Source organism: Myodes glareolus, chromosome 21 (genome assembly GCF_982192425.1).
Source record: "Myodes glareolus chromosome 21, mMyoGla1.1, whole genome shotgun sequence".
Classification (NCBI taxonomy): domain Eukaryota; kingdom Metazoa; phylum Chordata; class Mammalia; order Rodentia; family Cricetidae; genus Myodes; species Myodes glareolus.
This window is the reverse complement of record NC_142046.1, coordinates 52,232,528-52,249,720: the sequence shown is the minus strand read 5'-3', so window position 1 is coordinate 52,249,720 and position 17,193 is coordinate 52,232,528. Positions and strand designations below refer to the sequence as shown.

At 42.7% G+C, this 17,193-nt stretch overlaps 1 protein-coding gene across 1 annotated transcript in view; it reads left to right on the top strand.

Annotated features, from left to right (window-relative positions):
* The window catches only part of Slc25a12 (solute carrier family 25 member 12), a 79,787-nt gene that overhangs the window by 39,881 nt on the left and 22,713 nt on the right, over positions 1-17,193 (top strand). Inside the window, exons 5-9 of the mRNA XM_087900050.1 lie at positions 1,721-1,860; positions 6,731-6,877; positions 9,591-9,729; positions 10,373-10,466; positions 12,237-12,321. Of these exons, the coding sequence (XP_087756176.1) occupies positions 1,721-1,860; positions 6,731-6,877; positions 9,591-9,729; positions 10,373-10,466; positions 12,237-12,321 (605 nt within the window). The remainder of the gene's footprint in view (positions 1-1,720; positions 1,861-6,730; positions 6,878-9,590; positions 9,730-10,372; positions 10,467-12,236; positions 12,322-17,193) is intronic.

Genomic DNA, 17,193 nt, shown 5'->3' with positions numbered 1-17,193 from the left:
TTAGTTAATTTGGGAATATAGTGACTTAGTTATAATTAGATGGATCCTAAAAACATTTTTACTAGTATTCCATATTTTAAACATTTTACAATCCTAACTGTTTAAATTATTTTATAAGCTTTAGCATATTTTACAACTTGAAATTTCATTTACATCCCCCCCACACACCCCCTGAGGTAGAGGATCTGGGGACTGGATCCATGATCTCATGCACGATGGGCAAACGCTCTACACAAGCTACATCCCCAGGGTCTTGTTTTAAGGCTAACCTTTCCCATTGATTTGAGCCAGCATCTCATGAATTGATACTGTAGTCTTTTCAGAATAAAAGCCCCATACAGTGTTTAGTTTATGTTTAAGGTGGACATACTTGGCATGGGTTGAAAACGCTGAGATCTTGTTGCTACTTTGCCAAGAAATCCTGCATCCATTTATTTGAGAGAGAAGAGGAGAATCCCATCTCCCCAGTGACATCCAATGCCTCCTTTTGACTTCGCTACGCCCTGTAAACTAGAGCTGTCCCCTTGAGTTCAGACTTCTAGGAGAGTTGCCCAGATGCAACACTTTCATTAAGAAAAAGGATCCATGAAACAAAGGGAATCCATCAGACCCTCGCCAGTTCCGAGATGGGTATTGTATTCAAAGACTGTCAATATCCAGAGAAAACAACACAGTTAGAGGTGATTATAAAACATTCAGCCTATGCTTATTAATTCTTTAGGATAATTGATAGCTATTGATGGCAGAACGCTTTCACTAATAAAATTGGCTTAAATTGGGAAATAATTTGGTTCTTAAGACATCACTAAAAAAGGCTCCTGCTCGCTTAACTCTGCTAATGAATTTTTGGTTTTTTTTGGCATGAGCTTCTGAATTCGTCTACCCAGTCTATGCCTGTTAAAGTAGTAGTCATTTGCAAACCAGTTTTTGTAATAAATGTGAAACTGTAAGAAAGTGAATGATCTTGCTGGTGCAGGAAGACAGGCAACAGAGCTCTGGTTGTATCATATAGCGCGACCGGTACCTACCAAAAAGTTAGCGTCCCGTGGATGGTTCTTCATTGACAAGCGGATCACTAATTTCACTTATCTTAAAATATTTTAATAGTTCAGACTAATAATCATGGATTTTAGGGGGATTCTGAGGCTTTGTGGCAAGACCCTATTTTTGACACTATTAGTTTTAATAAGGTGCTTTACTGCTGAGCTAATGATATGCTGTTGGTAGTATTTCTTATAGCTATCTTCAATAGTCATATTCAGGCTAGTGTGAATGTAATAATCATGCCTCAATCAAACCATACTTAGTATGACAAATATTGCATTATACTGTAATTTAGGTATTCACACTTCTGATAAAAGGCTTAATTCAACTCCTTGAGGAACCAGGAAAGCGCTATTGATTTTATGCTGGAATGTAAAGTAGCAGTTATTTATATTGCAAGATAGAAGTCGCTTCCTAATTAAAATTAAATCTAGAGAAATTAAGACTCTCATGGCCTCATATGTAACAGTACACAGTCTTAAGTGAAAAATTATATTTGTATCAGTTGCGTTCCTGCATGGGTTTCTGGGCACAAAGAGATTTGCGGTTCCTCTTAGTAGAAGCAGACGGTCTTGGCTTTTTAAACTTTCCCTAATTCTTCTCTGTAGGAGCATTGCAGTGGATCAGATGATTCGGTGACAGTGTGACTCATGCGACTTTCTTTTCCCTTTTTAAGAAAACGTCAAGGAGATTTTTGGACAGACTATTATCCACCACCACATCCCTTTTAACTGGGACTGCGAATTCATCCGGCTGCACTTTGGGCACAACCGCAAGAAGCACCTGAACTATGTGGAATTCACTCAGTTTCTGCAGGTAAGCACCCCTGCCGGACACTTGTCTAACACAGGGACAGAGGAAGTCCCCATCTCACCCCCTTCTTCATTTCCCGCTCACTGAAGCAAGGTCTTGCAGTCATTGTTTTTCCAGTGTGTACTTCTGTTTATTTAAATACTCACCTTACATTATCCCTTCTTAATTTTTCTACTTTCAGCTGTGTTTGATTGAATTCTAACTATGTGAGATTAGGAGTTCTTTTACCTCTCACTTCCAAGCACAAACTTGGACATATTCCACCCTCGTTCATCTATCCATCCTTCCTTTCTCCCTCCCTCCCTCCCTCCCTCCCTCCCTCCCTCCTTCCCTCCCTCTCTTTCTCTTTGTTTCTTTTTTTTTCTCCCCAAGAAAGGGTTTCTCTGTGTAACCCTGACTGTCACAGAACTTGCCCTGTAGACCAGGCTGGCCTTGAACTCACAGTAATCCTCCTGCCTCCATATTCATCCTTTCTATAGTTCTGTCACAAGTCTATTTAGAGCAACAGTCATTGGAATTACTGCCTGAGTAAAGAAAATAAAGAACTCTGAGACTTTTCTCACATGGGAAAGGCTCTTTCTTAGTCCGTCATTAAACTTAAGTCATTTGACGGGACGGTGGCTTTTAAAGCATTTCTTGCTTGCTTTCTGCCTTGTGGTGCTGACATTAAGAAGCCCAGTGCCGTGTTCATGTCTGATTTCTCTTGCACTCTGGAGGGTTTTAGGGTTCCCTGTCCATGCCCTCCCCACCCCATCTCGTTACTAGTTTATCACCTGGTTGTTTCCAGGTTTTAATTTCTTCTTATTCAAGAAACTGAATAAGGGCATACACAGATTGCAGTCTCAAAGAAACTTTGTTCCGGGCCAAAGTGATAATACCGAGGAGAATAAATAGAAGTACAGGAAAGCAAGCAGCGGCCCCACGAGTGAGAGAATGCTCGCAGGCCGCAGGCTATTGCCTGAGACTTCGCTTATAGGGTCTAAGGCAAAGAGGGACTTGCTACTAAGGGGCGTAATATGGGCAACTCTCTATTTCGATTGACAAATTTGAGTTACAAATCTTTACTGCCTATATTCCTTCCCACAATGCACCTGATTTTCATCCTATGAATACCCAAGTATAAATAGGTGTGAGATGGGAAATAGCAGGACCAGCGAGATAACTCAGTGGGTAAAGGCACTTGCTGGCAAGTCTGATGAACTGAGTTCAATCCCTGGGACCCACATGACAGAAGGAGAGAACCAACTACTATAAATTGTCCTCTAACCTCCACATGCATGCTCTGGTGTGTCCCCCCTTTTTATAGTGTATTACCTTTTTAATTGAAAAAGAATTAAAGATGGCAAATGGAGTTTTTTTCCTTAAAAGCTCACTTAGAGGACATAATTTGCCTTGTTGGCCATGTACCACCAAAACAAATTTGTGCTGGGTTGGCCCCCCCTACCCTTCTACAGAATATATAACTGGGAATGCATTTGAATACAAACTATCCATATTTAACTGCTGTCAGGAAAGAGAAACTTGCGTATTATTTGGAGGAGGGTGCATGAACAACTTGATACAGATGGGAGTCCTGGGTTACCTACAGGTTGCTAGGTGCATTGTTAGGAAAAGGTGTGCATGGCCCATACCAAGTGGAGTCATTCCCACACTGGTCCGTCTTGCCTAGTTGATGACATTTATTGATATATTTACTTTTAATCATTTTTCTGGGCATTTGGTAGGATCTCATAAGAAAATTTTTATTCTCAATTTTCCTCTTCTTTCCTTCTGGCTCTTTAGAGTTTTTTTATAATTTAAATATAAATTTATATTTGTTGTATTTTGAATTTTTTAGGGTTTTATTTGGTTCTGAACATTTCTTTTTAAAATTTATTTGTTTGCTTATTTTAATAGCATAGCTGGGTGTGTAGTGTAGATGGAAGTTTCTGTCCTGCTCAGTCCTGCAGCCATTCAGTCCCAAATAAACACACAGAGGCTTATATTAATTATAAGCTGTTTGGTCTGTTAGCTCAGGCTTATTATTAACAAACTCTTACAGTTTCAATTAACCCATAACTCTTGTCTATGTTTAGCCACTGGTTTGGTGCATTTTTCTCAGTGAGATATTCTCACCTTGTTTCCTCTGCATAGACTGGTGACTGCATCTCTTTGCCTTTCCTCTTCCTAGAATTCTCATAGTATGGTCACCCTGCCTATATACTGGACAATCAGCATTTTATTAAACTAATACGAATGACAAATCATTACAGTGTACAAGAACATTATCCCACAGCAGTGTAGTATAGTCTATAGGCTGAGGTAGGGATAATATTCCAAATTGGAGTTGGTTTGGGATAGTCTTAGTTAGAGTTTCTATTACTGTGAGGAGATACCATGATCACAACAACTCTTTGTTTGTTTGTTTTTCGAGGTAGGGCTTCTCTATGTAACAGTTCTGGCTGCCCTGGAACTCACTTAGTAGACCAGGCTGGCCTTGAACTCACTGAGATCCACCTGCCTCTGCCTCCCAGGAACTGGGAATACAGTGATGCACCACCACTGCCCAGTTTATGGAAGGCAACTCTTACAAAGGAAAACATTTAATTGGGGTGGCAGCTTACAGTTTCAGAGGTTTAGTCCATTAGCATCATGGTGGGATATGGCAGCGTGCAGTCAGACATGGTGCTGAAGGAGCCAAGAGTCTCCCCCCCCATTTACTAACCCTGGAGAGGACTCAAGGGTTGCCTGTTGGTCCGGAGAGTTTAGCAGAGGAACCAGAGGCTGATGGAAGCCAGTACAGAACAGGACCCTGAAAGCAGCAAATAAACTTCAAGTCTATGTCCATAGCAACTGCTGAGGCCGCCAGCTCTACTCCCTACTCAGCAGAAGTCTCTTGCTCTCTCTTTTTAAATTTATTTCTTTTTATTTTATGTATATTGGTGGGTTTTGTTTTGTTTTGTTATAAACTGATTGGCCCCTTAGCTCAGGCTTCTTATTTACTAGTTCTTATAACCTATATTAGCCCATAATTCTTGTCTATGTTAGCCACGTGGCTTGGTACCTTTTTCAGCAAGGCAGTCACATCTTTTTTCCTCTGAGGCTGGGTCACGACTGCAGACTGTATATTGCTGCTTTGCCTACACGTATATCTATATCAGGTCACTTAGAACTGGAGTTGCAGACATTTGTGAGCCATCATGTGGGTGCTGGGAATTGAACCCCCGTCTTCTGGAAGAGCAGTCAGAGCTCTTAACCTCCGAGTTCTCTCTCCAGTCCAGAAACCAAGCCTCTTATTCGGTTTCGAGGTAGTCAAGGATTGCACTGAACTTCTCATCCTTCAGTATGGAACTTCTGGAGTGCTGGAATTACAGGTGTTGGCATAGATTTTGTACTTCTAGCAGGATCCCAGTCTTTACTTCACCTGCAGAGCTGTCTGGAGTTCTTGACCCCTTGAAAGATTTAGAGGGTTTGATATACTTGTCTTTAGCTCACCACCTTGCTAAGAATTTTCAAATTTTTATTGTGAAATCTCATATGTATACAGAAAACCATATAAAACAGATATATAGCATAATGTGGAGCATGCCCATAATCCCAGTACTTGAGAGGCGTAGACAGAAAACTCAGGAGTTCAAGGCCAGCTTTGACTATACAGAGGGTTCAAAGCCAACCTGGGCTACATTAATTTAAGTCTGTTTTTTTTTTTAAAGATATACACACACATATGTAAAAAAATAAACAAAAAGGGTGAGACTGCAACAAAATATTTCATCTCTCTGTCTATATCTATATATATCCATCCATCCATCTGTCCGTTCAGCCATTCATTTGTGGCTTCAGGGCATGAAAATTGGGCCTCATGTATTGCATGTAAACTTTCTACCAGTGTGTCCCCCAGACTCCCAAAGAATTTTAAATATCAAGAAGAGGTAAGGCAGAGCTTTGGTGAATGAATGACAATGAGAATACCTAATCTTACCTTTGGATAATCTTTAAATATGACTGCGGTTTCCAGCTGCATGGAGCATGAGCATGGCATCTGAATATACATCATGTGTCGTGCCAGCACATCCATGTGGATTACATCATGAGCATGGCATCTGAATATATGTCATGTGTTGTGCCAGCACATCCATGTGGATTACATCATGGGTGCCCAAGACAGAAATGCTCTGGCTTTAATTTTTCCAGCATATCCTGGGGTACATTTTACTGTTTTTATTGAAATATCAATATTGGTTTTACAGTAGTTCAAAACATCAGAGAGTTTCTGGATTATTTTACAGTTTGAGAGTGACTGTGCCCCAGTCTGACAGGGTGATAATAAGCACAGCTTGTACGGTTTCCTGTCTCTAACTTCCATTTCAGAATTAGGAAGTATTGCATTTGCCATTTGGTGGAGTTTCACACTGAGTTTGGTTTTTTTTTTCTTTTTAAATCATTTGAAAAAAAAAACTGGTGTCTGACACAGAGAGAAGGAGAGAGACTGACTCTGATTGCGACATTTAAGAGTGAGAAACTGAAAATGAATGTAAACTCTTGATTCAGGAAGCTCTCATGGATGGCAAGAAAGTAAATCATTGTGTGTTATAGCAGCTGGGAGAAAGCAGTGAAACCGCTGTGTGCTTTGTTTCCAGAGATGGAAACTTTCCAAGTAAAACCCAAAAGTCTCCCCCTTCCCCCACAATGCTTTGGTTCCTGCCAGCTCCGTTCCGTTTTCTTCCCCCAAGGAATACCAGGTATCGCCTCTGTCAGAAAGCCTCGTAGAACAGTTCAGAAGCTTGGTTGTGATGGACATGCCAGGGGAGGCCGTCTGTCCTTCCTTTCTTTGCAGAATGTGTGCTTAGGATATGTTCCAACCATTTCAATGCTGTTTCTCTTTTCTCTGTAGGAACTGCAGTTGGAACATGCAAGGCAAGCCTTTGCGCTCAAAGACAAGAGCAAGAGTGGCGTGATCTCAGGTCTGGATTTCAGTGACGTCATGGTCACCATTCGGTCCCACATGCTCACTCCTTTTGTGGAGGAGAATTTAGTTTCAGTAAGTAAGAAGACAGGCTTTCACTTCCCATTTCATGAACTGCTTTGAACCTCAGGTTCTGGATACCTCCTTATGTCCACATGGCTCTTAACTAACCAGGCTTTATGTTTAGGTGGCAGAAGTTTAAAGAATGTTTGTGTGTGTGTGTGTGTGTGTGTGTGTGTGTGTGTGTAGTAAGATGAGTGGTCTTTTCTCAGTTTCTAATTTCATCCAGAGCTACCATCTTGCTCTCATGTATTTCCAAACTGTTGATTTCCGTTTACAGTGTTCAGTCTAAGGGACATGAGAGTTTGTAGACAACAGACTGTGATCACTGTATTTCAGTGCACCCGTGCCTTCATCTTGGCTTCTGTCACCTCCCGCCCCAAGCTCCGGCAGCCTAGTTAGGACGCTCCTTCCTCTGTGTGCTGGAGAGGTGGTCACTGGTTCATGTCAGAAGGCCTGGAGGAAGCATGGGGCCACCAGCCTCTGGAGTCATTGCTCTCTGCCCCTTCACCTGCATTCCGAGTGTGCGTCCCAGACACAGGTCTTTTGTTCTGTCAAAATGGGGACCCACAGCCAATTCATGCCACTCACTTCCTTACGCGGGGTGAAACTCTCCTCACTCACGTGTTTCTTTGTACACACTGTGTTGTGTGGATGTTTTTAATTACTGCTTCTTTGGGATGGAGGAAAGCCAATGGGTCCTTCTGTTGTTTCAGCTGAAGACCATTATCCCCGACTTAGACTGGGGTAGAAAGATCAACTTCTGGTCTTTCTCCTTGGTGGATTTGAACATGGAGCCTGTCACTCTCCCCTCCACATGTCACCTCCCTGACAACCCACCCCCCCTTTTGTACCCTCACCTCATACCACAACCAAAGATGAAAGGAAGGGCCCAGAAGGAATCAGGGAGGGAAGGAGAGAAGAAAGGAAGAAAATTCAGAAGGAAACATTCGCTCAGCATAAAAATACAAAATCCATTTTGTATTTTCCAACTTGGCTACATGGTTGTTGCCTCAGTTTACCAAAATACGGTCACAACCCTCAGAGGAAAATATTAAGGAATCTGAATCCTGCATTTGGTATCCAGATTGACATTAATAAAAATAAAATCTATATGAGGGCGGGCAGAGACATTTGTCCATTGTTGCCTATATGTATAAGGTGGAGGATTTAAATGTCAAAGAGAAACCAGAGCATCACACTATTTGTGATCGACTTTTCTGACTGGGGTTGTGACCTTGATGTTTCTATCAGTATTTCTGTGAGTTTTAGATACTGACAATTTTCCAGCCCCTCTGCCTTGTTTCTGTTTGTTTGCTTGTTTGTTTGTTTTGAGACAGGGTTTCTCTGTAGCTTTGGAGCCTGGAGCCTGTCCTGGAACTAGCTCTTGTAGACCAGGCTGGTCTTGCATAAACTCACAGAGATCCTCCTGCCTCTGCCTCACAGTGCTGGGGTTAAAGGCATGTGCTACCACCGCCTGGCCCCCTTCCACCTTGTAACTTTGAAGTTAGACTTTTAGAAACGGAACAAACAAACCAAGAAGCAAAACAACACAAAATCCTTCTCTTTTGAGGCTATACCTGAATGATGGGCAAAGGGAGAAGTTTCTCGGCCTCCAGAGATAATGAAGGCCATTACCTGCTATGCTGAGCTTTGTGACCTGGAAACCCTAAGGATGTAATTTAAGAGTGAACCCTTGCCAGAACTTCTGTACATTGGGGCGCTTTGGGGAGTTGTAGTTTGCATGATGCAGGATCAGAGAGCCACACAAACTAGGTATCTTTTGTTTTGTTTTGTGAGACAGGATTTCTATGTGTAACCCTGGCTGTCCTGGAACTCACTTTGTACACCAGGCTTGCCTTGAACCCAGATATCTGCCCGCCTCTGGCTCCAGGTACTGAAATTAAAGGCATTCATCACCACCTGATGCAAACTAGGTATCTTAAGAGTAACAATAGCTTTTAAAAAACTGAGAAAAGTTGATGTCATGAAATGGTCTCAGGGCTGGAGAGATGGCTCAGTGGTTAAGAACACTGCTCTTCCAGAGAACTTGGATTCAATTAGCAACCACATGGTGGCTCACAACCATCTGTAACTCCAGTTCCAGGAAGCTGGATGCCCTCCTTTGGTTTTCTCTGGCACAAGGCACACAAGTGGTGTATCACACACATGTAGTCAAAATACCAGTATACATAAAATAAATTTTAAATGGTCTTAAAATTTAAGGTTGCTAAGACTGGAGGGGTGGCTTAGTGGTAGTGTCCATAGTAAGTTTAGAGGAGGCCTTGGCTTCAATCTGCAGCATGAAAAAAAAATAAAGTTGTGTTTTTGTGTATGCACAGGGGAAAAATAAATATTTTAGGAAATATTCCTTATATTATCCATTGATATTTTTCCAGGACCAGCAGGCATTGCATAGTTGGGGTCTAAAAGAATCCTGTTTAAATAGCCAGGTTTTGATCTGCAGTAATTGTATTTGTTGTTTCTGACCTTAGCGGTGGATGAACCACGAACTCCAACTTCCAGATGTTGCTTTCTTCTTTAAAATCTAAATTGCATAGGCTTCCCTGAGGGTGCAAAGTGCACCATGTCTTAGTCATGTATTTATAGGCTGGTAGTTAATTGTTTTAATGACGGAGACTCCTTCGGGTCCACTTTGAGAGAAAGAATGAATGCAGAGTCCCAACCACGTTTCTTACATTTGTGTTTTCAATGTTTCGTTTCCTAGGCTGCTGGAGGAGGCACGTCACACCAAGTTAGCTTCTCCTACTTCAACGCGTTTAACTCCTTACTCAACAACATGGAGCTTGTTCGTAAGATCTACAGCACTTTAGCGGGCACGAGGAAAGATATCGAAGTCACAAAGGGTAAGATTTAAAAATTGACTGCCATCTTTGAATCGGTGCTTTTCATCAGATAGACGTGGGGACAGTCTAAGTCTGCCGCAGGACAACCGGAAAGTCAGTTGCCACACACACACACACGTGTGTGTGTGTGTGTGTGTGTGTGTGTGTGTGTGTGTGTTTCACCCACACTCATGCTTCACACGGGCCTCGAACCCCAGGTGCCTTTAATGAGATGCTGAGGCCGGAATGCTAAAGTGCCTTTGACAGTTTTGAAAAGAGCCTTGGCCCGATCTGTCAAACAGGTCAGTGGCAGTGTGGCAGCAGCTTGTTTGTACTGGGAGCGAGTTGCCACCGAGAGGAGCAAGCCTGCTCTCTTTGGGTGGGTGACGACAGGATGTTTTGGGAGACCTGAGAACAGCCACCTTTATCCCGTGACTCTGGAGACCAGAGTGAGTAAGCAAGGGAAGTGAGAACTAGAATGTCTTGGCGTTGTCATCGGAGCTGGTCTATCTGTTCTGCAACGTCATTGGTTTTCAGGAATGCAGTTATAAGCAGAACTTGTATTTAAATTCAGTTTTAGATGTTCAGAAAAGTGCTAAAATTCTTTTGCTTCCCGGTTATATTAGGCTCTTGAGATACTAACCTTTGTTTCTTTCTCTTCCAGAGGAATTTGCCCAGAGCGCCATACGCTATGGACAAGTTACTCCGCTAGAAATTGATATCCTGTACCAGCTTGCAGACCTATATAACGCTTCCGGGTAAATTGTCCTGTCTTGCATGGTATTCAGGAAGTGGGGACTTTTTAGATTTGACATACCTTTCCTTTTACCAGCGGTCTTTTCAGCGTATAGATTCTTAGCAAGAGAAATAGAAGGAGAGAGAAGACAGAGGGTTCAGAAGGGAGAGGGGGAGAGAGAGAGAGAGAGAGAGAGAGAGAGAGAGAGAGAGAGAGAGAGAGGGACAGAGGGAGTGGGGAGCAAGGGGCAGAAGCAAAGAGAGAATGGATTGAAGCAAAGAGTCAAGCAGAGTGGAGAATTAAAAAAAGAGGTTAGGGGTGAGGGGAAGAGGGAGAAGGAAGAAAAATGAGTAGGGTAGTGAGTTAGAGAGAGGATTTAATGTAACCTTTCTCAAAGTGTTCTGAATTTAAAGAGGTTTGCAGGAATTTGCTTAAGTCTGTAAATTCATGGAAATCAGCTGAGTACATGGAAGAATGTTGCATTGAGGAACGGTGTTTCCTTTGTGATTGCCACAAACACTCATTTTCTGAAGAGTGTGTACCCAGTTTGTGTTGGAGAGTATTATTTTCTTAAGATGTGCCTCATAAATGATCACGCTTCCCCCAGAGGCAAGCTCAGATGTTCATACTTTTGCTTTTTATAAACTAAAACCAAAAACGTGTGCAGAGGGCATTTAACATGCAAAGACGGCAAATCCACGAAAAGCCCTCATCTACAAGGACCCAATCAATGGAGAGGGTTAAAGCTGTGTATGGTCTGCTAACAACCTGGGTTATTGCTGTTTCTCTCAGGCACCTGTGGTAGTTCATTCAGGAACTACCTGAATTCAGAAATACTAGGCCTGAGGAGATGGCTCTGTAGTTAAGGACACTTGCTCTTGGTGCAGAAGACTCAGATTTGATCCCAGCATGCACCGGGTGGTGCATCCCTGCCTGTAACTCCAGCTCCAGGGGATCCAAAACTCTCTGGCTCCAAAGGGCTCTTGCACTCAACATGCATATACCCTCATAGATGCAGACACATGCAAATATACATAATCAGAAATGATTTTGAGATATCTGGAGACTGTGGAAGTTGGCGATGCGTATGTGATTATATTGCCTTCTTGCAGTATGATGCATTGCCGGACGGGATGTGATGCATAGTCGTTCACCTGCCTTGTGCATCAGCAGGGTTTGGTGATTGACGTAAGCTACCAGGCCATGTCTCAACCTTCTAAAATTAACACTTTTAGGCACATATTTTGAGCCTCTTTCTTGTAAATGAATGTTTTTAAAAAGTCCTTAAAACTACATCTGCATCTGAAGTAACTATTTTTTTTTTTTAGCTGGCTCGCAGACTGTGCTTATTTTTAAGTCAGTTTTGGCACCCACAGTGCTGCATTCATATGATTCAAAACTCAAGGGCTTTGAAGAAAAACGGTGGAAAAGAAGACTCCTCCCACCCTGTGCCTTCTCTTGAAGGCAGCCAACCGTATTTGCCCTTTTTGCTTCTAACCTTCCTTCTGGGGCACTGGGGCCTTCTGCGTTCTTCTTTCTTCACTGTTGGTGTTCATCACTGGGGTCCCATTAGATCCGTTCCCTCCTCAGTGACCTCCAGAGGCTTTTGATTTTATTATAAATAAGATCCGATGGCTTATTGTTTTTTTCCTCACTAAAATGGTCATAGAAGGTGAATAAGGAAATGGCCCCTTTAAATGCTAGCTCTTCAGGGATTGGAGGAGAAAGGTGTGCTCCATGGGAGGGGTCTGTCAGTATCTAATGATTCTCTTTGCCACTTTTCTCCTTTAAGGCGCTTGACTATGGCAGACATCGAGAGAATAGCTCCGCTGGCTGAGGGGGCCTTGCCTCACAACCTGGCGGAACTTCAGAGACAGGTATGGGTAGCCTGCACTATGCTGACCATCAACAGCGCCGATGTGGTGAGGGTCAACAGCCTAACGATATCAATCGGCGTGAATATTATCGACTCTAGAGCTCCTAGCTCAGAGGTTCTATTGACTGAATTATCACCCACGCCTGCAAAGGCTATTTTGACGTGTTGACTAGTTTTTGAGTTTCATTCTTCTAACTTAAGATAAGGAGTTAAAATGGTCTTGGGTGTGACCTCCTTTTCAGTCATTTGCCTAGTCATCTTTAAAGAGGAGTGTTCAGGCCACTTTGTAAAGTGTATAAATATAAATCTATATATTTAAGCTTATATGTATGTGTGTGTGTGTGTGTATACTATATATATATAGTCTTTTTTAAGTTTCAAAGCATTTTGCAAACAAACCATCGCTGCGGTTGTACCTAACAGATTATAAGAGGGAAAAAGGAAATGTATCTAATAGTGAACCAGAAAGAATTTTTTTCTTTAATGCTAAATATGATCGAAACAGGGCTCATGTCTTGTAATGTTAATATAGCTCTATTTTGGATTTCTAAATGTTCTCAGTAGAAAAAGCCAGATGGCCTCCAAGACTGAATGGAACTGTTTCTTTCTTTCTTTCTTTTTTTTTAATGAAGCCTTGTTTTAAATGGAATCCTGGACTTCCAAGCATTCGAGCAAGCTTCAGCTGTAGCAGAGGTTCACGCACCTTGTGGAGACTTAAGGTTTAGGGGAGCTGGCCTCTTCCTTCTGATGCTTCACTGGTCTTGTCCTTGAGGAACCTGTATTTCCCATTGTTCTTTATGAGGCTGTGTGATGTTTGGGGAGATAGGGAGGGAATGTGGGAAGCAGAAGGACAGGGGACAGGAGGGATAGGAAGGGGCCGATTGCCTTTCTCCTCACGGGAGTCCTGGGTGAGCAGCCGGGGTGGGCTTGCTGTTATTCATCCTTGTCAGTCAGGTCAATGAGCAATCAAAGTACTCAGCCAGGTATGGTGTGAAGTGCCTGTGACTCAGCACTCAGTAAGCTGAAGCAGAAGGATTGCCGTGAGTTCAAGGCCAGCCTGAGCTATGTGGCAAGACCCTGATTCCAAAAAAAATTAAACAGAAAAGATGTCTTGACTGTGGAAAGCAGGAACACTTCTGCATGAGGTCCTCAGACTTGCCTTCTGAAACCAGTGAGGCTTTCCAACTTCACCGTAACAATAAATAAGAACTTTAGACTCAGCTGAAGCAAAGAGAAGACAGAAGAGTTGTTAGGTGTCCTCACTTAATATTGTGCTTTGTCTGGCTCGTGGCAGAGCAGTGTCTGTGAGGGACTGCAGTTTAGTTCTGCTTCCCTTCCTCCAAAATTTGTTCTTTCTGCTATCAGTTTCTCTCCTTTCTGTTCTTTTTGGTTTTTTCGAGACAAGGTTTCTCTGTAGCTTTGGTGCCTGTCCTGGAACTCGCTTTGTAGACCAGGCTGGCCTCGAACTCATACAGATCTGCCTGCATCTGCCTTCCAAGAGCTGGGATCAAAAGCGTGCACCGCCACTTGGTGCTCTAAAAAAAAAAAAAACAAACTTAAGACATTGAACTATTTAAAGATTTCTTAGAGTTGAACTTTATATTTTACACTATGCATTTGTGAAAATTGCTGTTGAGTTTTGAAAACCTTGTGAAAGATATGGGACAGTGTTTTGTCTCTATCCTTGTGGTAGGGGTTGGGGGCAACTCAGTGGTTGAGTGCTTGTATAATGTGAATTATACCTTGAGTCAACCGTGAATGCCACAAAAATAAATGAATAAACAAGTATGCAAATACTTGTAATTGAGAAATAGTTCATTTAACTTCTTCAAGGGCCAACAGGATAGCCTAGTGGATGAAGAAGTATATTAGTCAGGGTTCTTTAGCGGAATGAAACAGATTTTGTAAATATAAATATCTGGGGATTTAGTAAAGTGGCTTACAGCCTGTAGCCCAGCCAGTCCAACAATGGCTGTCTGTCAATGGGAAGTCCAAGAATCCAGTAGTTGTTGAATTCACGAGGCAGGATTTCTGAGCTGATCTTCAGTAGATGCTGGAATCCTGAAGAAGTAGGTCCTAATACCAGTGGAAAGAATGGACTTGCCATCAACGGTGAGGGCAAGCTGGCAACGAGCAAGAGCTTTAGTCCTCTATGTCCTTTCTATAAGCTGCCCCCAGAAGGTGTGGCCCAGAGTAAAGGTGGGTCTTCCCGGGTCTTCCCACTTTGGATGATTTAACTGAGGAAAAAAAACCCTCACAGGTATACCCAGTGTCTTGGGTTTTAGTTCATTCTACATGTGGTCAAGTTGGCAACCAGGAATGGCCGTCCCAGGAGCTTGCTGCTGAGCTTGGTTCCCTGAGTTCAATTCCTGCCTCCACTCTCTAGCTAGCCTAGCTCAGTCTGCAAGCTCCAGGTTTAGGAAAGCCCCTCCTCTCAAGGAATTGGCTGGAGAACAATAGAGGAGGACGCCTGATGTCAACCTCTGGCCTCCAAGAGATCTCATGCAACAGTAACAACTTGGGTAAGGGTCTTAGTTTGGCCCACTGTTGAAGAGACACAGGCCCCTTTATAGTTCTCCTGAGGATAGTCTTTTTTTTTTTTTTTTCCGAGACACGGTTTCTCTGTAGCTTTGGAGACTGTCCTGGAACTAGCTCTTGTAGACCAGGCTGGCCTTGAACTCACGGAGATCCGCCCGCCTCTGCCTCCCAAGTGCTGGGATTAAAGGCATGCGCCACCACCACCTGGCTTGAGTATAGTCTTTACTGACAGTGGGAGATGGCTCAGCAGCTATAAAACCCTCACTGCAGAAGCCTGGCCACCTGAGTTTGGTCCCCAGAAACCACTTAAAGGTAGACAGAACTGATTAGACAGTGTTGTCCTCTGATTTCCCCGTGTGAGCCAGGGCCATGTGTGCCCCTACACATCTCGCCCACGGCCAGCAACAGTAAATAACATTTAAAAGCGGATGTCTAAGAACCCTTGCAGCAGCGTTGAGTACTGGAAACACACCAGATACTTGCTGAGGGGAGAAAGGAATATAGTGCGCAGAGAGAAAACGATTGGTTATTTTTTTCTGCTTGTAGCGGGCCTGTGATGTTGTTCAGGCTAGCCCTTGACTCACGGTCCTCCTGCCTGGAGAGGGGGTAAGAGGATCATCAGAGGTTCAAGGCCAGCCTTGGCTACATAGCAGATTTGAGGTTGACTTGGGCTACATGCAAAAGTATTTTAGAATAGAATGGGAATGAGGGAGAGAGAGAGATTGGAAGTTTCTTTTGTGTTCTGCGGGCAGAACCTACATACCAGTCAGGCACTCTACTTCAAGCTATATTTGAAGCTAAACAATGATCCTCATCCCATCATTACTGGCCTTGAACTCTCTTTGTAGTGGAGGTTGGTCTTGAACTTGGATCCTCCTGCCTCCATCTCCTGAGTGCTGGGGTTGCAGCTCTGTAACAGCACACCTTTCTATGAGTGCTGGGAATTGAACTCAGGGTTCTGTTGTGTGATGTTTTACTATTTTCTCTTTTGGCTTTTTGAGGGGCCCACTACCCAGCTCCCAAATAAATCACACACAGACACTTATTCTTACTTTGAATGCCAAGTCTTAGCTTAGCTTGTTTCTGACCAGCTTTTCTTAAATTAACCCATCTACCTTTACCCTCTGGGTTTTTATCTTTATTTCTGTCTACCTTTCTTTACTTCTTTCTCCATGGCTTGCTATGTAGCTGGGTGGCTGCCCCTGATACCCTCTGCTCTTGGTTCTCCCTCCTCCCGGATTTCGCCTTCTATTTATTCTCTCTCCCCGTAAGCCTCGCCTATCCTTGCTCCTGCCTCGCTATTGGCCATTCATCTCTTTATTAGGACCATCAGGTGTTTTCGACAGGCACAGTAGCAGGGCTTCTCAGAACAGATGCAATATAAACAAAAATCACACACTTGAAAATGGTATTCCCCAACATTGTTCACGTTAGACAGGCATTGTACTGACTGAGCTGTGTCCCCATCTCCCCAAATGGAAGTTGCGGTTTGAAGAAACTGAGTTAAATAAAAGTTAATAGAAGGCTGCAGAGAAAAAGATGTGCCCATTTTTAAGACTTGTAATAATTTGAAAGTTAAAACCAGGTTGTTCCTATGTGAGAATGGGCAAAGGAACCTCCTCTTTTTCTCTCATGGTGTCCCCACATTTACTTTTCAACTGTATGGGATAAATGATCTACAGGAACCTTCTTGGGCATATAGCTCCGTGTGTGTATGCGTGTGCTCGCGTTGCATCTATGTGAAATTATAATCTGAAATTATAACAAAGCTCTAGGCCATTTGGTCAAAATGAACTGAGTTAAGCTTTGCTGTCAATGGTTTTCAGCCTTCCTAATGCTGACTCTTGAATACAGTTCCTCATGATGTGGTGACCCCCAACCATAAAATTCTTTTTATTGCTACTTTATAGTTGTCATTTTGCTACAGTTATGAATTGTAATGTAAATATCTGATATGCAACGCCCAAAGGGGTCAAGACCCACAGGTTGAGAGCCACTGACTTAGATATTACAGGGTTGATTTCATTTTTATTTCATGAGTGCTGTTTCTTAGTCTTAAGGTTTTGTCTTGTGTAGTTTGTAGTCTCATGAACTGTCTTTGATCTTGGGTTTGTGAATCCACGTAGGAAGACATTACAGTTTCCTGATGAGTTCTACAAAAGTGAAACTTCAAAAGGAAGAAATCGGGTGTATATGCAAGCTATTATTGACTTGTTAGCCATTTATCTCATTAAAAATTTTAGTTTGGAAGATACCGCAGTCTCAAATGCATCTGAGCTCCCCCATGCTGGGAGGAAAGTATACATACATTGTTTTATAGACAGAAACAAGAAAA